Below are 13,414 nucleotides of genomic sequence, written 5' to 3'. Positions count from 1 at the left end.
TTAAGCCATTTTGCCACAACTTAGGAAGTATGCTTCGGGTCATTTGCGACCCATCTTTAACTTGAGATGTTGCTTCAATATATACACAAAACTTTCCTACCTCATGATGCCATCTATTTTGTGAAGTGCACCAGTCCCTTCAGCAGGAAAGCACCCCCACAACATGATGCTGACAAGCCTGTGCTTCATGGTTGGGATGGTGTTCTTCGGCTTGCAAGCCTCGCCATTTTTCCTCCAAAAATAACGACGCTCATTATAGCCAAACAGTTCTATTTTTGTTTCATCAGACCAGAGGACATTTCTCCAAAAAGTATGATCTTTGACCCCATGTGCAGTTACATACTGTAGTCTGGCTTTTTTATGGCGGTTTTGGAGCAGTGGCTTCTTCCTTGTGGAGTGGCCTTTCTGGTTATGTCGATATAGGGGAGGCAGGGTAGCCTAGTGGTTAGAGCGTTGGACTAGTAACTGGAAGGTTGCAAGTTCAAATCCCCGAGCTGACAAGGTACAAATCTGTCGTTCTGCCCCTGAACAGGCAGTTAACCCACTGTTCCTATGCAGTCACTGAAAATAAGATTTTGTTCTTAACTGACTTGCCTAGTTAAATAAAGGTAAAATAAATGTAAAAATAGGACTCGTTTTACTGTGGATATAGATACTTTTGTAACGGTTTCCTCCAGCATCTTCACAAGGTCCTTTGCAGTTGTTCTGGGATTGATTTGCACTTTTCACACCAAAGTACGTTCATCTCTAGGAGACAGAATGTGTCTCCTTGCTGAGCGGTGTGATGGCTGCCTGGTCCCATGGTGTTTATACTTGCGTGCTATTGTTTGTACAGATGAACGTGGTACCTTCAGGCAATTGTAAATTGCTCCCAAGGATGAACCAGATGTGTGGAGGTCTACAATTGTTTTTGTGAGGTCTTGTCTGATTTATTTAGATTTTCCCATAATGTCAAGCAATGAGTTTGAAGGTAGGCCTTGAAATACATCCACAAGTACACCTTCAATTCACTCAAATGATGTCAATTAGCCTATCAGAAGCTTCTAAAGCCATTACATCATTTCAGGAATTTTCCAAGCTGTTTAAAAGATATAGCTTTCGTCTTATTGCAAGATAATATGGTCTGTCAAAGTGTATGGTTAAAATTATTTAGCTGAAGGCAGGTTTGAGTTTAAAGCGGAGGTGAACTTTGGGGCCACCGTACCTGAGGGCCATCTGCTGCAGGGAGCTGCCACTAGGAAGTGACATCATGAGGTCAGAGATGGTCTGGAGGAGGCGGTGGAAGGTGTGTGGGAGGGGGTGGGCGGCCTCCCCTGCAATCACAATGTCAGACAGCGGGTGCTCACACACTCCAAAGTCCCTCTCCTGTGTGTATGAAGAAAATATGATTTAAAAGTTTAGAAAAACACACATATTAAGGATGAAATGACTTGTTCGTACTGGGACCTCAAATAAAAACTTTTATGTATCCAGGTTTGTCTCATTGAGATAATCTACTTTGGAAGAGACCTGTTTCGCAAGAGACGACGCACGACCCCCCCCCCATGTCCTGGATTCTTAATCAATCAAATGTATTTATAAATCCCTTCTCACATCAGCTGATGTCACAGAGTGCTGTACAGAAACCCAGCCTAAAACTCCAAACAGCAAGCAATGAGAGGAACCAGGCTATGAGGGGTGGCCAGTCCTCTTCTGGCTGTGCCGGGTGGAGATTATAACAGAACATGGCCAAGATGTTCAAATGTTCATAGATGACCAGCAGGGTTAAATAATAATAATCAAACATCACCTGCTCAATCACAATTTCCTTGTTCCCATGGGCTTTATTTTCATCCTCCTCCTCTTCCTCGGGTTCAAATGGTGACGGGGTGAGGGAGGCGACAAAGTGCCACAGGATGTCGTGCAGCGAAGTGGTCTGGATCACGTTACACAGAAGCCAGTTGAATGCCTGAGGGGGATATGGGTTAGATGGTGGCTCAGTCCTTTTCAGTGCTTTTCAAACCACTAACCTAACCTTAACCCTAGTACTACTACTTCAGAAAAATAAACATTTTAATCAGTTTATCATCTCAGATAATACCTACACTTTTGTCCTTTCTAACAGGTCCGTCTAGCGACTACCACTGACACCTCAAAGAGGTTAGCCAATAGGCTAATCACATTAGCATTTAACATTACACAGCTAACTGTTTAATTGTGCTATACAACTGCAAATGCCCAGCTAGAGTAAGCATGAGACATTTTCCTATGGGAAATACTTAACTTCTTGGGGGCAGTATTGAGTAGCTTGGATGGTGCCCAGAGTAAACTGCCGGCTACTCTGTAGCTAATGATGCTAATATATGCATATTATTAGTAGTATTAGATAGAAAACACTCTGAAGTTTCTAAAACTGTTTGAATGATGTCTGAGTATAATAGAACAACCAGGAAGTGGGAAATCTGAGGTTTGTAGTTTTTCAACTCTTTGCCAATCCAATATACAGTGTAAATGGGGTCATATTACACGTCCTAAGGTATCCACTAGATGTCAACAGTCTTTAGAACTTTGTTTGAGGCTTCTTCTGTGAAGGGGCAGAGAATGAGAGGGGATTGAGTCAGAGGTCTGCCAGCAGCCTCGGTCATGTGACGCGAGGTCAGAGAAAGTTACCTCTCGTTCCATTGCTTTTCTACAGACAAATTCATTCTCCGGTTGGGACTTTGAAGATTTATGATAAAAACAGCCTAAAGATTGATTCTGTACTTCGTTTGACAAGTTTCTACGACTTGTAATATCACTTTTTAAACTTTTCGTCCGACTGGACCTGAACGCACTTTTGGATTTGTTTACCAAACACCCTAACAAAAGAAGCTATTTGGACATAAATGATGAACTTTATCAAACGAATCAAACATTTATTGTGGAACTGGGATTCCTGGGAGTGCATTCTGATGAAGATCATCAAAGGTAAGTGTATATTTATAATGCTATTTCTGACTAATGTTGACTGCACAATATGGCGGATATCTTTTTGGCTGCTTTGTTCTCTGAACGCTGTACTCAGATTATTGCATGGTTTGCTTTTTCCGTAAAGTTGTGTGGCTCTCTGCAAAATCACCTCATTTAGAACTACTGAACGTAACGCGCCAATGTAAAATGCGATTTTTAAAAATATAAATATTCACTTTAGCGAACAAAACATACATGTATTGTGTACCATGAAGTCCTATGAGTGTCATCTGATGAAGATCATCAAAGGTTAGTGATTAATTTTCTCTCTATTTGTGGTTTTTGTGACTCCTCTCTCTGGAAAAATGGCTGTTTTTCTGCGACTTGGTGGTGACCTAAGATAAAAGTTGGTGGTGCTTTTGCTGTAAAGCCTTTTTGAGATCAGACACTGTGGCTGGATTAATGAGAATTTTATCTTAAAAATGGTGTAAAATACTTGCATGCTTGAGGAATTTTAATTATGAGATTTTGTTGTTTTGATTTTGCCCTCCACTTTCACTGGTTTTTGGCGAGGTGGGACGCTACCGTCCCACATATCCCAGAGAAGTTAATGTACACCATCATGTGTACATTAAGAGTATCTTTGACAGACGTACCTCCATGGCGAAGACCCTGCAGGCAGACTTGCGGAGGGCATGCTTCATGGCCACCTCCAGACCCTCCAGGTCGTGGTGCTGGATGACGAAGGCCAGGACAGGCCACTGGAAGTTCCTCTCGCCCTTACTGAGGGATCCATGGGCCGAGATTAGACGGGACAGTTCCGGGGACGGGTGGCGCAACAGAGAGGAACCCACTTCTGGAGGGGAGGACAGTGTTACAATTAAGTGATAATGCCTGAGAAGCTGGTGTTTGGAGGATATATTGGCATGGGGGTTGAGATGAAGTCTTTGGGGGCATTATCACTTATATACAACAGGTTTTAACCAATCATTATTCAGGAATAGACCCACCATGGTGTAAATATGATATAAATAACAAAACAATAAATACGGTATTACAAATGTCATGATTGGTAACAGTAATTTGCAACCCTATTCCAGCTGACAATTACAAATAATTAATACTATGAAAAAAAAAATAGTTACACTTCAATGTATTTTTCATGCAATGACCATTACCATAATCATTATAATCATGTTGTAGTAAACACCAGGTACATGAGTTAATGCTGATGTGTAGAATAACTTTTGTCTACATCTAAAACTCTTTTTAATGGACTATACTAGTAGTTTAATGGACTATACTAGTAAATAGGATCACATTCCTCTGGTTTGGTGGTTTAGGGGGAAGGTTTACTCACCTGCATCCCCACTGTGGACTCTGCGTCTGGGCACGGCTTTGACCCTGGCCGGGGGAGGCCGAATGCTGCTTGTCGTACTCAGAGGCCACCACAGAGTAGGACCTCTGGAACACCGTCCGCTTGGACAAGTCACTGTCTGTGATTGGGCTGGTCTCTAGACTGCAAGAGATACAACAAAGAAATGTTGACCATCTGTTTACATAGCCGTCTTTGTATCAAAGATAATTGGGTAGTCTAGAGCGATTTTCTAGGTTCGCTAGCCATCTATTGTCGTTCTTTTAACGCAACGTAACGTAAACAACACTGCTAGCTAGCCTGCTAGCCCCCGAATAGCAACACTGCAGAAACTATTACACTCAACGGAACGACTTGATTAGTGTAGTGTCAACAACGCACCCACTGCCAGCTGGCCTACTTCAGCAGTACTGTATCATTTTAATCATTTTAGTCAATAAGATTCTTGCTACGTAGCTTAACTTTCTGAACATTCGAGACGTGTAGTCCACTTGTCATTCCAATCTCCTTTGCATTAGCGTAGCCTCTTCTGTAGCCTGTCAACTATGTGTCTGTTTATCCCTGTTCTCTCCTCTCTGCACAGACCATACAAACGCTCCACACCGCGTGGCCGCGGCCACCCTACTCTGGTGGTCCCAGCGCGCACGACCCACGTGGAGTTCCAGGTCTCCGGTAGCCTCTGGAACTGCCAATCTGCGGTCAACAAGGCAGAGTTCATCTCAGCCTATGCCTCCCTCCAGTCCCTCGACTTCTTGGCACTGACGGAAACATGGATCACCACAGACAACACTGCTACTCCTACTGCTCTCTCTTCGTCCGCCCACGTGTTCTCGCACACCCCGAGAGCGTCTGGTCAGCGGGGTGGTGGCACCGGGATCCTCATCTCTCCCAAGTGGTCATTCTCTCTTTCTCCCCTTACCCATCTGTCTATCGCCTCCTTTGAATTCCATGCTGTCACAGTTACTAGCCCTTTCAAGCTTAACATCCTTATCATTTATCGCCCTCCAGGTTCCCTCGGAGAGTTCATCAATGAGCTTGATGCCTTGATAAGCTCCTTTCCTGAGGACGGCTCACCTCTCACAGTTCTGGGCGACTTTAACCTCCCCACGTCTACCTTTGACTCTTTCCTCTCTGCCTCCTTCTTTCCACTCCTCTCCTCTTTTGACCTCACCCTCTCACCTTCCCCCCTACTCACAAGGCAGGCAATACGCTCGACCTCATCTTTACTAGATGCTGTTCTTCCACTAACCTCACTGCAACTCCCCTCCAAGTCTCCGACCACTGCCTTGTATCCTTTTCCCTCTCGCTCTCATCCAACACCTCCCACACTGCCCCTACTCGGATGGTATCGCGCCGTCCCAACCTTCGCTCTCTCTCCCCCGCTACTCTCTCCTCTTCCATCCTATCATCTCTTCCCTCCGCTCAAACCTTCTCCCACCTATCTCCTGATTCTGCCTCCTCAACCCTCCTCTCCTCCCTCTCTGCATCCCTTGACTCTCTATGTCCCCTATCCTCCAGGCCGGCTCGGTCCTCCCCTCCCGCTCCGTGGCTCGATGACTCATTGCGAGCTCACAGAACAGGGCTCCGGGCAGCCGAGCGGAAATGGAGGAAAACTCGCCTCCCTGCGGACCTGGCATCCTTTCACTCCCTCCTCTCTACATTTTCCTCCTCTGTCTCTGCTGCTAAAGCCACTTTCTACCACGCTAAATTCCAAGCATCTGCCTCTAACCCTAGGAAGCTCTTTGCCACCTTCTCCTCCCTCCTGAATCCTCCGCCCCCTCCCCCCTCCTCCCTCTCTGCAGATGACTTCGTCAACCATTTTGAAAAGAAGGTCAACGACATCCGATCCTCGTTTGCTAAGTCAAACGACACCGCTGGTTCTGCTCACACTGCCCTACCCTGTGCTCTGACCTCTTTCTCCCTCTCTCTCTAGATGAAATCTCGCGTCTTGTGACGGCCGGCCGCCCAACAACCTGCCCGCTTGACCCTATCCCCTCCTCTCTTCTCCAGACCATTTCCGGAGACCTTCTCCCTTACCTCACCTCGCTCATCAACTCATCCCTGACCGTTGGCTACGTCCCTTCCGTCTTCAAGAGAGCGAGAGTTGCACCCCTTCTGAAAAAACCTACACTCGATCCCTCCGATGTCAACAATTACAGACCAGTATCCCTTCTTTCTTTTCTCTCCAAAACTCTTGAACGTGCCGTCCTTGGCCAGCTCTCCCGCTATCTCTCTCTGAATGACCTTCTTGATCCAAATCAGTCAGGTTTCAAGACTAGTCATTCAACTGAGACTGCTCTCCTCTGTATCACGGAGGCGCTCCGCACTGCTAAAGCTAACTCTCTCTCCTCTGCTCTCATCCTTCTAGATCTATCGGCTGCCTTCGATACTGTGAACCATCAGATCCTCCTCTCCACCCTCTCCGAGTTGGGCATCTCCGGCGCGGCCCACGCTTGGATTGCGTCCTACCTGACAGGTCGCTCCTACCAGGTGGCGTGGCGAGAATCTGTCTCCTCACCACGCGCTCTCACCACTGGTGTCCCCCAGGGCTCTGTTCTTGGCCCTCTCCTATTCTCGCTATACACCAAGTCACTTGGCTCTGTCATAACCTCACATGGTCTCTCTTATCATTGCTATGCAGACGACACACAATTAATCTTCTCCTTTCCCCCTTCTGATGACCAGGTGGCGAATCGCATCTCTGCATGTCTGGCAGACATATCAGTGTGGATGACGGATCACCACCTCAAGCTGAACCTCGGCAAGACGGAGCTGCTCTTCCTCCCGGGAAGGACTGCCCGTTCCATGATCTCGCCATCACGGTCGACAACTCCATTGTGTCCTCCTCCCAGAGCGCCAAGAACCTTGGCGTGATCCTGGACAACACCCTGTCGTTCTCAACTAACATCAAGGCGGTGGCCCGTTCCTGTAGGTTCATGCTCTACAACATCCGCAGAGTACGACCCTGCCTCACACAGGAAGCGGCGCAGGTCCTAATCCAGGCACTTGTCATCTCCCGTCTGGATTACTGCAACTCGCTGTTGGCTGGGCTCCCTGCCTGTGCCATTAAACCCCTTCAACTCATCCAGAACGCTGCAGCCCGTCTGGTGTTCAACCTTCCCAAGTTCTCTCACGTCACCCCGCTCCTCCGTTCTCTCCACTGGCTTCCAGTTGAAGCTCGCATCCGCTACAAGACCATGGTGCTTGCCTACGGAGCTGTGAGGGGAACGGCACCTCAGTACCTCCAGGCTCTGATCAGGCCCTACACCCAAACAAGGGCACTGCGTTCATCCACCTCTGGCCTGCTCGCCTCCCTACCACTGAGGAAGTACAGCTCCCGCTCAGCCCAGTCAAAACTGTTCGCTGCCCTGGCCCCCCAATGGTGGAACAAACTCCCTCACGACGCCAGGACAGCGGAGTCAATCACCACCTTCCGGAGACACCTGAAACCCCACCTCTTTAAGGAATACCTAGGATAGGTTAAGTAATCCCTCTCACCCCACCCCCTAAGTTTTAGATGCACTATTGTTAAGTGACTGTCCCACTGGATGTCATAAGGTGAATGCACCAATTTGTAAGTCGCTCTGGATAAGAGCGTCTGCTAAATGACTTAAATGTAAATGTAAATGTTTATGTCATAGATGACACATAAATACAACACACACACACAGTCACACCACACTGGAACGAGTCTTTCACACAAACACGCACAGATATGACACACGCTACAACCACATACAACACACACATAGACATAATCAGTCTGCTCAACTCTACTCTCAAAAAGAGGTGTGTTACCTGGGGGGCATGGATTTCATGTTGCTCTCGGGCTCCTCAAACACGTTGGGGCAAGCGTCAGGGGTGACTGAGATGTAGGGCGCAGGGACAGATGTGGAGCGCAGGTACCTCATCTCGTCCTGGAACAAGTTGTCATCTGTGTACCCACCAAAGTTCTCTGTGTGTTGCCTGGAAGAGATGAGACAGGTTTACGTACATGTATCATATGTAGTTCAAAGATTTAGTGTTTAGGTTATGTGGATGCTACCTAATAGCAAATAAATGTTAAATTCCATGATGGTTTTCACTGTGTAACATGTTCACAGGACATGGGTAAGATACTACACACACAAAATGTATGATCATCCTCACTTGAATTAAAGTGGCCACAGCGCTTCAAGTGTAATGCTGTCCCAAAGGGCATAAAACTAAAGGAGGAGGAGACTGTTTAGGAAGCAAAAATAAAAGGAAATCACCTTTAATTTTTCCCCTCCCAGTCTCTCCAGTCATTTTGATCATCACAAAAGATATCCATCATTTACCTGGCCAGCGTCTGCAGGTAGAGGCAGCCGATCTTGTTGGGAATCTCGTCCGAGACACCCTCCTTGAGGCTGGGCAGTGTGGAGTGGAGCGGGCGAGGCGGGTGGTGGCACAGCAGGCTGGGCTCAGCAGCACTGCTTAAGGACAGCAGGAACAGGGCGTTGGCACGGATCACCTGGTGGGCCTCCATGGTGGGAAGCGCCCGCGGCGTCTTCACCTGCAGGGGCTTCTTCCTCGACTGCTTCACCTGGATGGGTAGGGAGGGTGGTTAGAGGTCACGGATGGGTTAGAGGGGAAAGCAGGTAGCCTAGCAGTTAAGGGCATTGGGCTAGTAACCAAAATGTTACTAAGCAAGGCACTTAACCTTAATTGCTCCTGTAAATCGCTTTGGATAAGAACTTCTGCTAAATGAATAAAATGTAGAGTTAAAGTTTGAGGTAATATTTGTAGGTAGAGGGCTGCGGGTCCCTAGAGAGATCATTGCGGCGCTGTCTGTATTTGTCATGCTTCTGTTGGAAGCTTGCGGTCAGATCAGACAACTTTGGGATTAAAATATTTTTTTGTTATCCCGCAGATTATTTGGGAACGGTCATCTTTCTGCACTTTATGGGTCAGCTTACCTATTGTATTAAAAAGCACATCTTTGTCGCATTATTCACACACTCAGAATTCGCTGCTTCAAGTTAAGTAGCCTACCTCGCCTATCCTAGTTGGGTGTGCGAGATCAAGTGCGCCTAGTATAGGTGTGGTCTCAGTGAAATAGAGTAGGCTGCCTATGCATTTCCAAGGAAATATACATCCTAGTAGTTTACTACATCGCCTATAAATAAATATTAATCAATCATATTTCTGACCCGTTTCAGGAAACTAGGCGTATGTCGCGGGTCACTATTTCACAGGAGAACCGTTTGAACGTAAACTTTTTTAAATAAATGTTTTATCAAAATGCGTTTGCCAGAAATGCCTTCTCGAACATGAACTTTCATGTGCTTTAATAACAAACTTGCATGACATCTGTTAATACGAATAAAATTGTTAAATTACGAGCCTAGTTTTTGCAAAAAAAATCAACAACCTTCCTGCTAGCCATGATTGGTTGAGATAATGAGTGGGCTGGACATGCTGAGAGATGAGCATGCTTCTGTCGATTTGAGCATGTCAGTATGTGTTGGTAATCCTGTCTAACGCTACTTTTTTTAATGTATTGTGTATTAAAGTGTTGCTCTCCACTTTTTGGAGGACTAAGTTTTGAAATCAGTGGAATTAGTGTATAATAGCTAAGGAGATGGAGAAAACACCTGTCTCCGGATGACATCTCCAAGGGCAACCATGGCATCCGACAGGAGACGCATCCAACCATGAATGATGTATACGGGTAAGATAGTATAGCTAGCTACATTTTCAGATATTACTCATTCCTCATTTTGACAGCCATTGCTTGGCTCGCTATAGCCTAATGTTAGCTAGCTAACATTGAACCTGGTTGGTTAGCTACCTGCAGATTCATGCAGGGTAGTAACGTCATGAGTTGTGCCGATGGTTGATTGTTTACCTAGCAAGTATGCTAACGTTAGCTGGTTGGCTCGCTAGCTAACGTTAAGTATATGACCTTATTATTCATACCACAGACCATTTGCTTAGCTAGCTAACATTGAGCCTGGTTGGTAAGCTACCTGCTCTGATGAAGTAGTATATAAAAAAAATTGCTCAAAAGAAAGTGCAAGTCTCCAACTCAGCTCTCTTTAATCTACATCTAGCCTATTTGCTGATATAGCCAAGTAATAAAATGGGCCACGTGACAATCTCTGGTAATTAAACCTATTGCTTTGGTTATTTTTGCCCATTTTGAAATTTCCTATAGGACCCAAAACAGCTGCGACCATGACTGGTAACTACGGTTGGGTTCGGGACAAGTTCTTGCAGTAGCAGGTGGGAGTCGGACAGAAAGCCAGCGGGTGTTGGAGGGTGCAGTATGAAATGCTGCGGGTGCAGGCGGGATAAATAAATCAGTCCCGGGCAGACCTCTACTTGTAGGAATAATGCATTATGATGTAGTTATAATGCATTGTAAAACTGTCATAACCCTGTTACCAAGGCTGTTTATGAAAGTACATGGTTGCGAAAGGTTATCCTCTGAACTGTGACTATTACAGTGAGAAATTAGAATATTGAGCATAATATGTTGTTAAATCCTGACGGTTAACTATCCAAGTATCCATTTGTTAAGTTTCAATTTGAACTTGGAGAATTTAATGTGTAAAGATAAGGTACAAAACAACAATTGATTGAAGCATCAAGAAGTACACTACCTTTTCCCTGGCTGCAGTCTGCTTCTCTCGTAGGTACTTCTCCCTGCAACGGTCACACACCAGGTACCAGGTGCTTCCTCCGATCCCGCCGTCTCCACAGTTTCCCGCCCAGCCCCCACAGAAGTGGCCAATGCTGTTATAGCCCTGGCCTCCAGCATAGCGACCACAACCTGCCCAAAACAAAACAACAAATTAAGCTAAAATCCACCAACTTAAATAGAACATATTAATATACATTTATCTCTATGCTAAGATCATATTGAGTAGTGTTGCCATATTAGCAGAGATACAGTGCAAATGGTTCAATGGGGTTAGCCACCATCCACCTCCATATGAAGAAATGTTCTGCTTTAAAGCATTATTTTCCATCCACAAATGTAATAAACAAAATATAGCCTGTCATGACTTAAAAATTGGACTTTTATATGTGAGAGGTCGGCTAACCTCTCACAGTGATATGATATGTGTATTTCTAACAGTATAGAATAAAAGCAAATCCAACATTGTTGATCTTACCTGGGTGGGCCTGCCTCATGTGGTAGGTGACAGGGTAGGGGTGCGACTCCCCACACAGCTCACAAATGGTGTCCTTCTCCGGTCCCCCCATGGCCAGCTGGGCCATCTCCCCAAACAGGTTCCCCCTGGGGCGCACCTCCACCTTGTCTCTTTTCTTTTTCTCCTTCTTGGACTTCTTAGTGTCCTTCTCGTTCTCCTTTTTCTTCAGGATGGCGCTGGAGCCCGGGCTGGGGAAAATCATGTTTTGGGTGGCTGCCTTGATGGTTGCCATTGAGATGTCCTCCCAGAATGCAACGAGGTGCTGGAGGGTGAGCGGCAGGATGGACTTAGCCCTCATGGTAGGGTGAGTGGCCACCTCGAAGGAGACGTGCTCCCCCTTGCCATCCTCACACTTTTCGGGCAGGGGAGGCTCTTTGAGCATTGACAGGACCTTGTTCTTGTTGATGCTGCCCATCTTGGAGATGTCTGGCCCATGCGGGGAGATGTTGAACATATTGAGGGCCGAGGATATCTCCAGTGAGTGGCGGTTCTTCAGCTTGCTTTCCTTCTCCTCTTGGCCGCCCTGGCCACCCAGCGAGCTGCGGATGGGCGCATGCTCCTTGGTCCGCTCTGGGTTGAACTTGAGGAACGAGGAGCAGGCCATGGCGTCGTGGACGATACCCTCGTGCCAGAGGAACGCGGCGAAGACCGCCCGGGCACACTCTGCAACTGAGGGTGACATGGCCTGCTTGGCGGGCTCGGTAACCCTCGACGAGCTCTCACCCTTGAAGAGTGGGCCCGACTTATCCTTCTTGGGGCGCACGTGTCTGCTGGAGGTCTTGCGGCTGACTTTGGGCGACAAGCGGCTGCTCTCCAGCTCCTCCTTCACGGGTGCCTTGCCGATGCTGAAGTGCACCTTTGAGGAGCCCTCCTCTGCATTCCTCACCTCCACGTTTTCATTGTTTCCCTCATCATCATTGGAAAGAAGAGCACTAGACGTACACACCTCCACCACCTCGCTGTGGAGGTTCTCCTGGGTCACATGGGGTGACGGGGTGCGGTTCTCCGCATTCCTATCTCCTCCTTTGCTGCTCCCGTCCTTGGGTGGTAGTTTGGGTTTGGGCGAGGTTGACCTTCCCCTTAGAGGCTCTGAGGTGAGAGGGACCTTCTTCCTCAGGGTGTCCGGGTCCAGGGTGTACGAGTCCGACTTGGACCTTTCTCTGGGCAGGTCCAGCCGAGCCTTGGAGGGGCTGACATTGGGAGGGAGGTTCTGGTCATTGGGTTGGTTCTTGTCTTGTGGCATGTTCTTGTCAATTGGTTGGTTCTTGTCTTGTGGCATATTCTTGTCAATTGGTTGGTTCTTGTCCTGAGCAAAGTTCTTGTCGTGCTGGGTGGAGGAGCGGGGTGAGGAGGTGCTGGAGGGGCTAGACCTCCCCGAGGTGGAGGAAAGGCCCTTCTGTTTGGGCGAGGTGGAGCGGGAGCCAGGGTTAGGCGACTCGGCGAGCAGCCCGGAGGAGTTACGATCGCGCCCGTCGGCCTTCAGTGCCTGCAGGGTGTTGTGGTTGGGCGAGTGGGAGCGGCTATGGGAGTCCGACCGCAACTTGGCAGTGTCCGACCGCAGGATAAGTGCCTCGCTGGCCGGCGGATCTTTACCTTTGGACTGTTCCGAGGCACGACCGCGACGCCCCTCCTGTTTTGGGGAGCGACTTTCCAGTCGTTGTTTGGTGGCCGGGGACATGGGCCGCACCCCTAAGTTACCTAGTAGCCAGCCACAACATAGAAACAGTTATACAACAACTAAGAGGATTACTGTAAAAGGCAGCACATCTGAGTACAATACTCAACATCTAAGGGTCAAAACAAAATGGATTATGAAAGGGAAGAAAAATGGGGGGGAGAAGAGAAACAACAGTAGAAGTCTGGACATAAAAAAATCATGTTAAAACATACAAATATTTTTGAGTCAATAAGTAACCTCTTTCTTAGACTG

At 47.3% G+C, this 13,414-nt stretch overlaps 1 protein-coding gene across 1 annotated transcript in view; it reads right to left on the bottom strand.

Moving 5' to 3' along the window:
- LOC124043719 (E3 ubiquitin-protein ligase MYCBP2-like) overlaps positions 1-13,414 on the bottom strand; it is a 320,564-nt gene that overhangs the window by 65,048 nt on the left and 242,102 nt on the right. The window contains 9 exon segments of the mRNA XM_046362606.1: positions 1,205-1,365; positions 1,790-1,948; positions 3,585-3,784; positions 4,289-4,340; positions 4,342-4,447; positions 8,102-8,269; positions 8,623-8,867; positions 10,930-11,099; positions 11,446-13,182. Of these exon segments, the coding sequence (XP_046218562.1) occupies positions 1,205-1,365; positions 1,790-1,948; positions 3,585-3,784; positions 4,289-4,340; positions 4,342-4,447; positions 8,102-8,269; positions 8,623-8,867; positions 10,930-11,099; positions 11,446-13,182 (2,998 nt within the window).

The sequence above is a fragment of the Oncorhynchus gorbuscha genome, linkage group LG09, assembly GCF_021184085.1.
Source record: "Oncorhynchus gorbuscha isolate QuinsamMale2020 ecotype Even-year linkage group LG09, OgorEven_v1.0, whole genome shotgun sequence".
Taxonomy (NCBI): Eukaryota; Metazoa; Chordata; class Actinopteri; order Salmoniformes; family Salmonidae; genus Oncorhynchus; species Oncorhynchus gorbuscha.
This window is presented reverse-complemented; position numbering and strand designations above follow the sequence as displayed.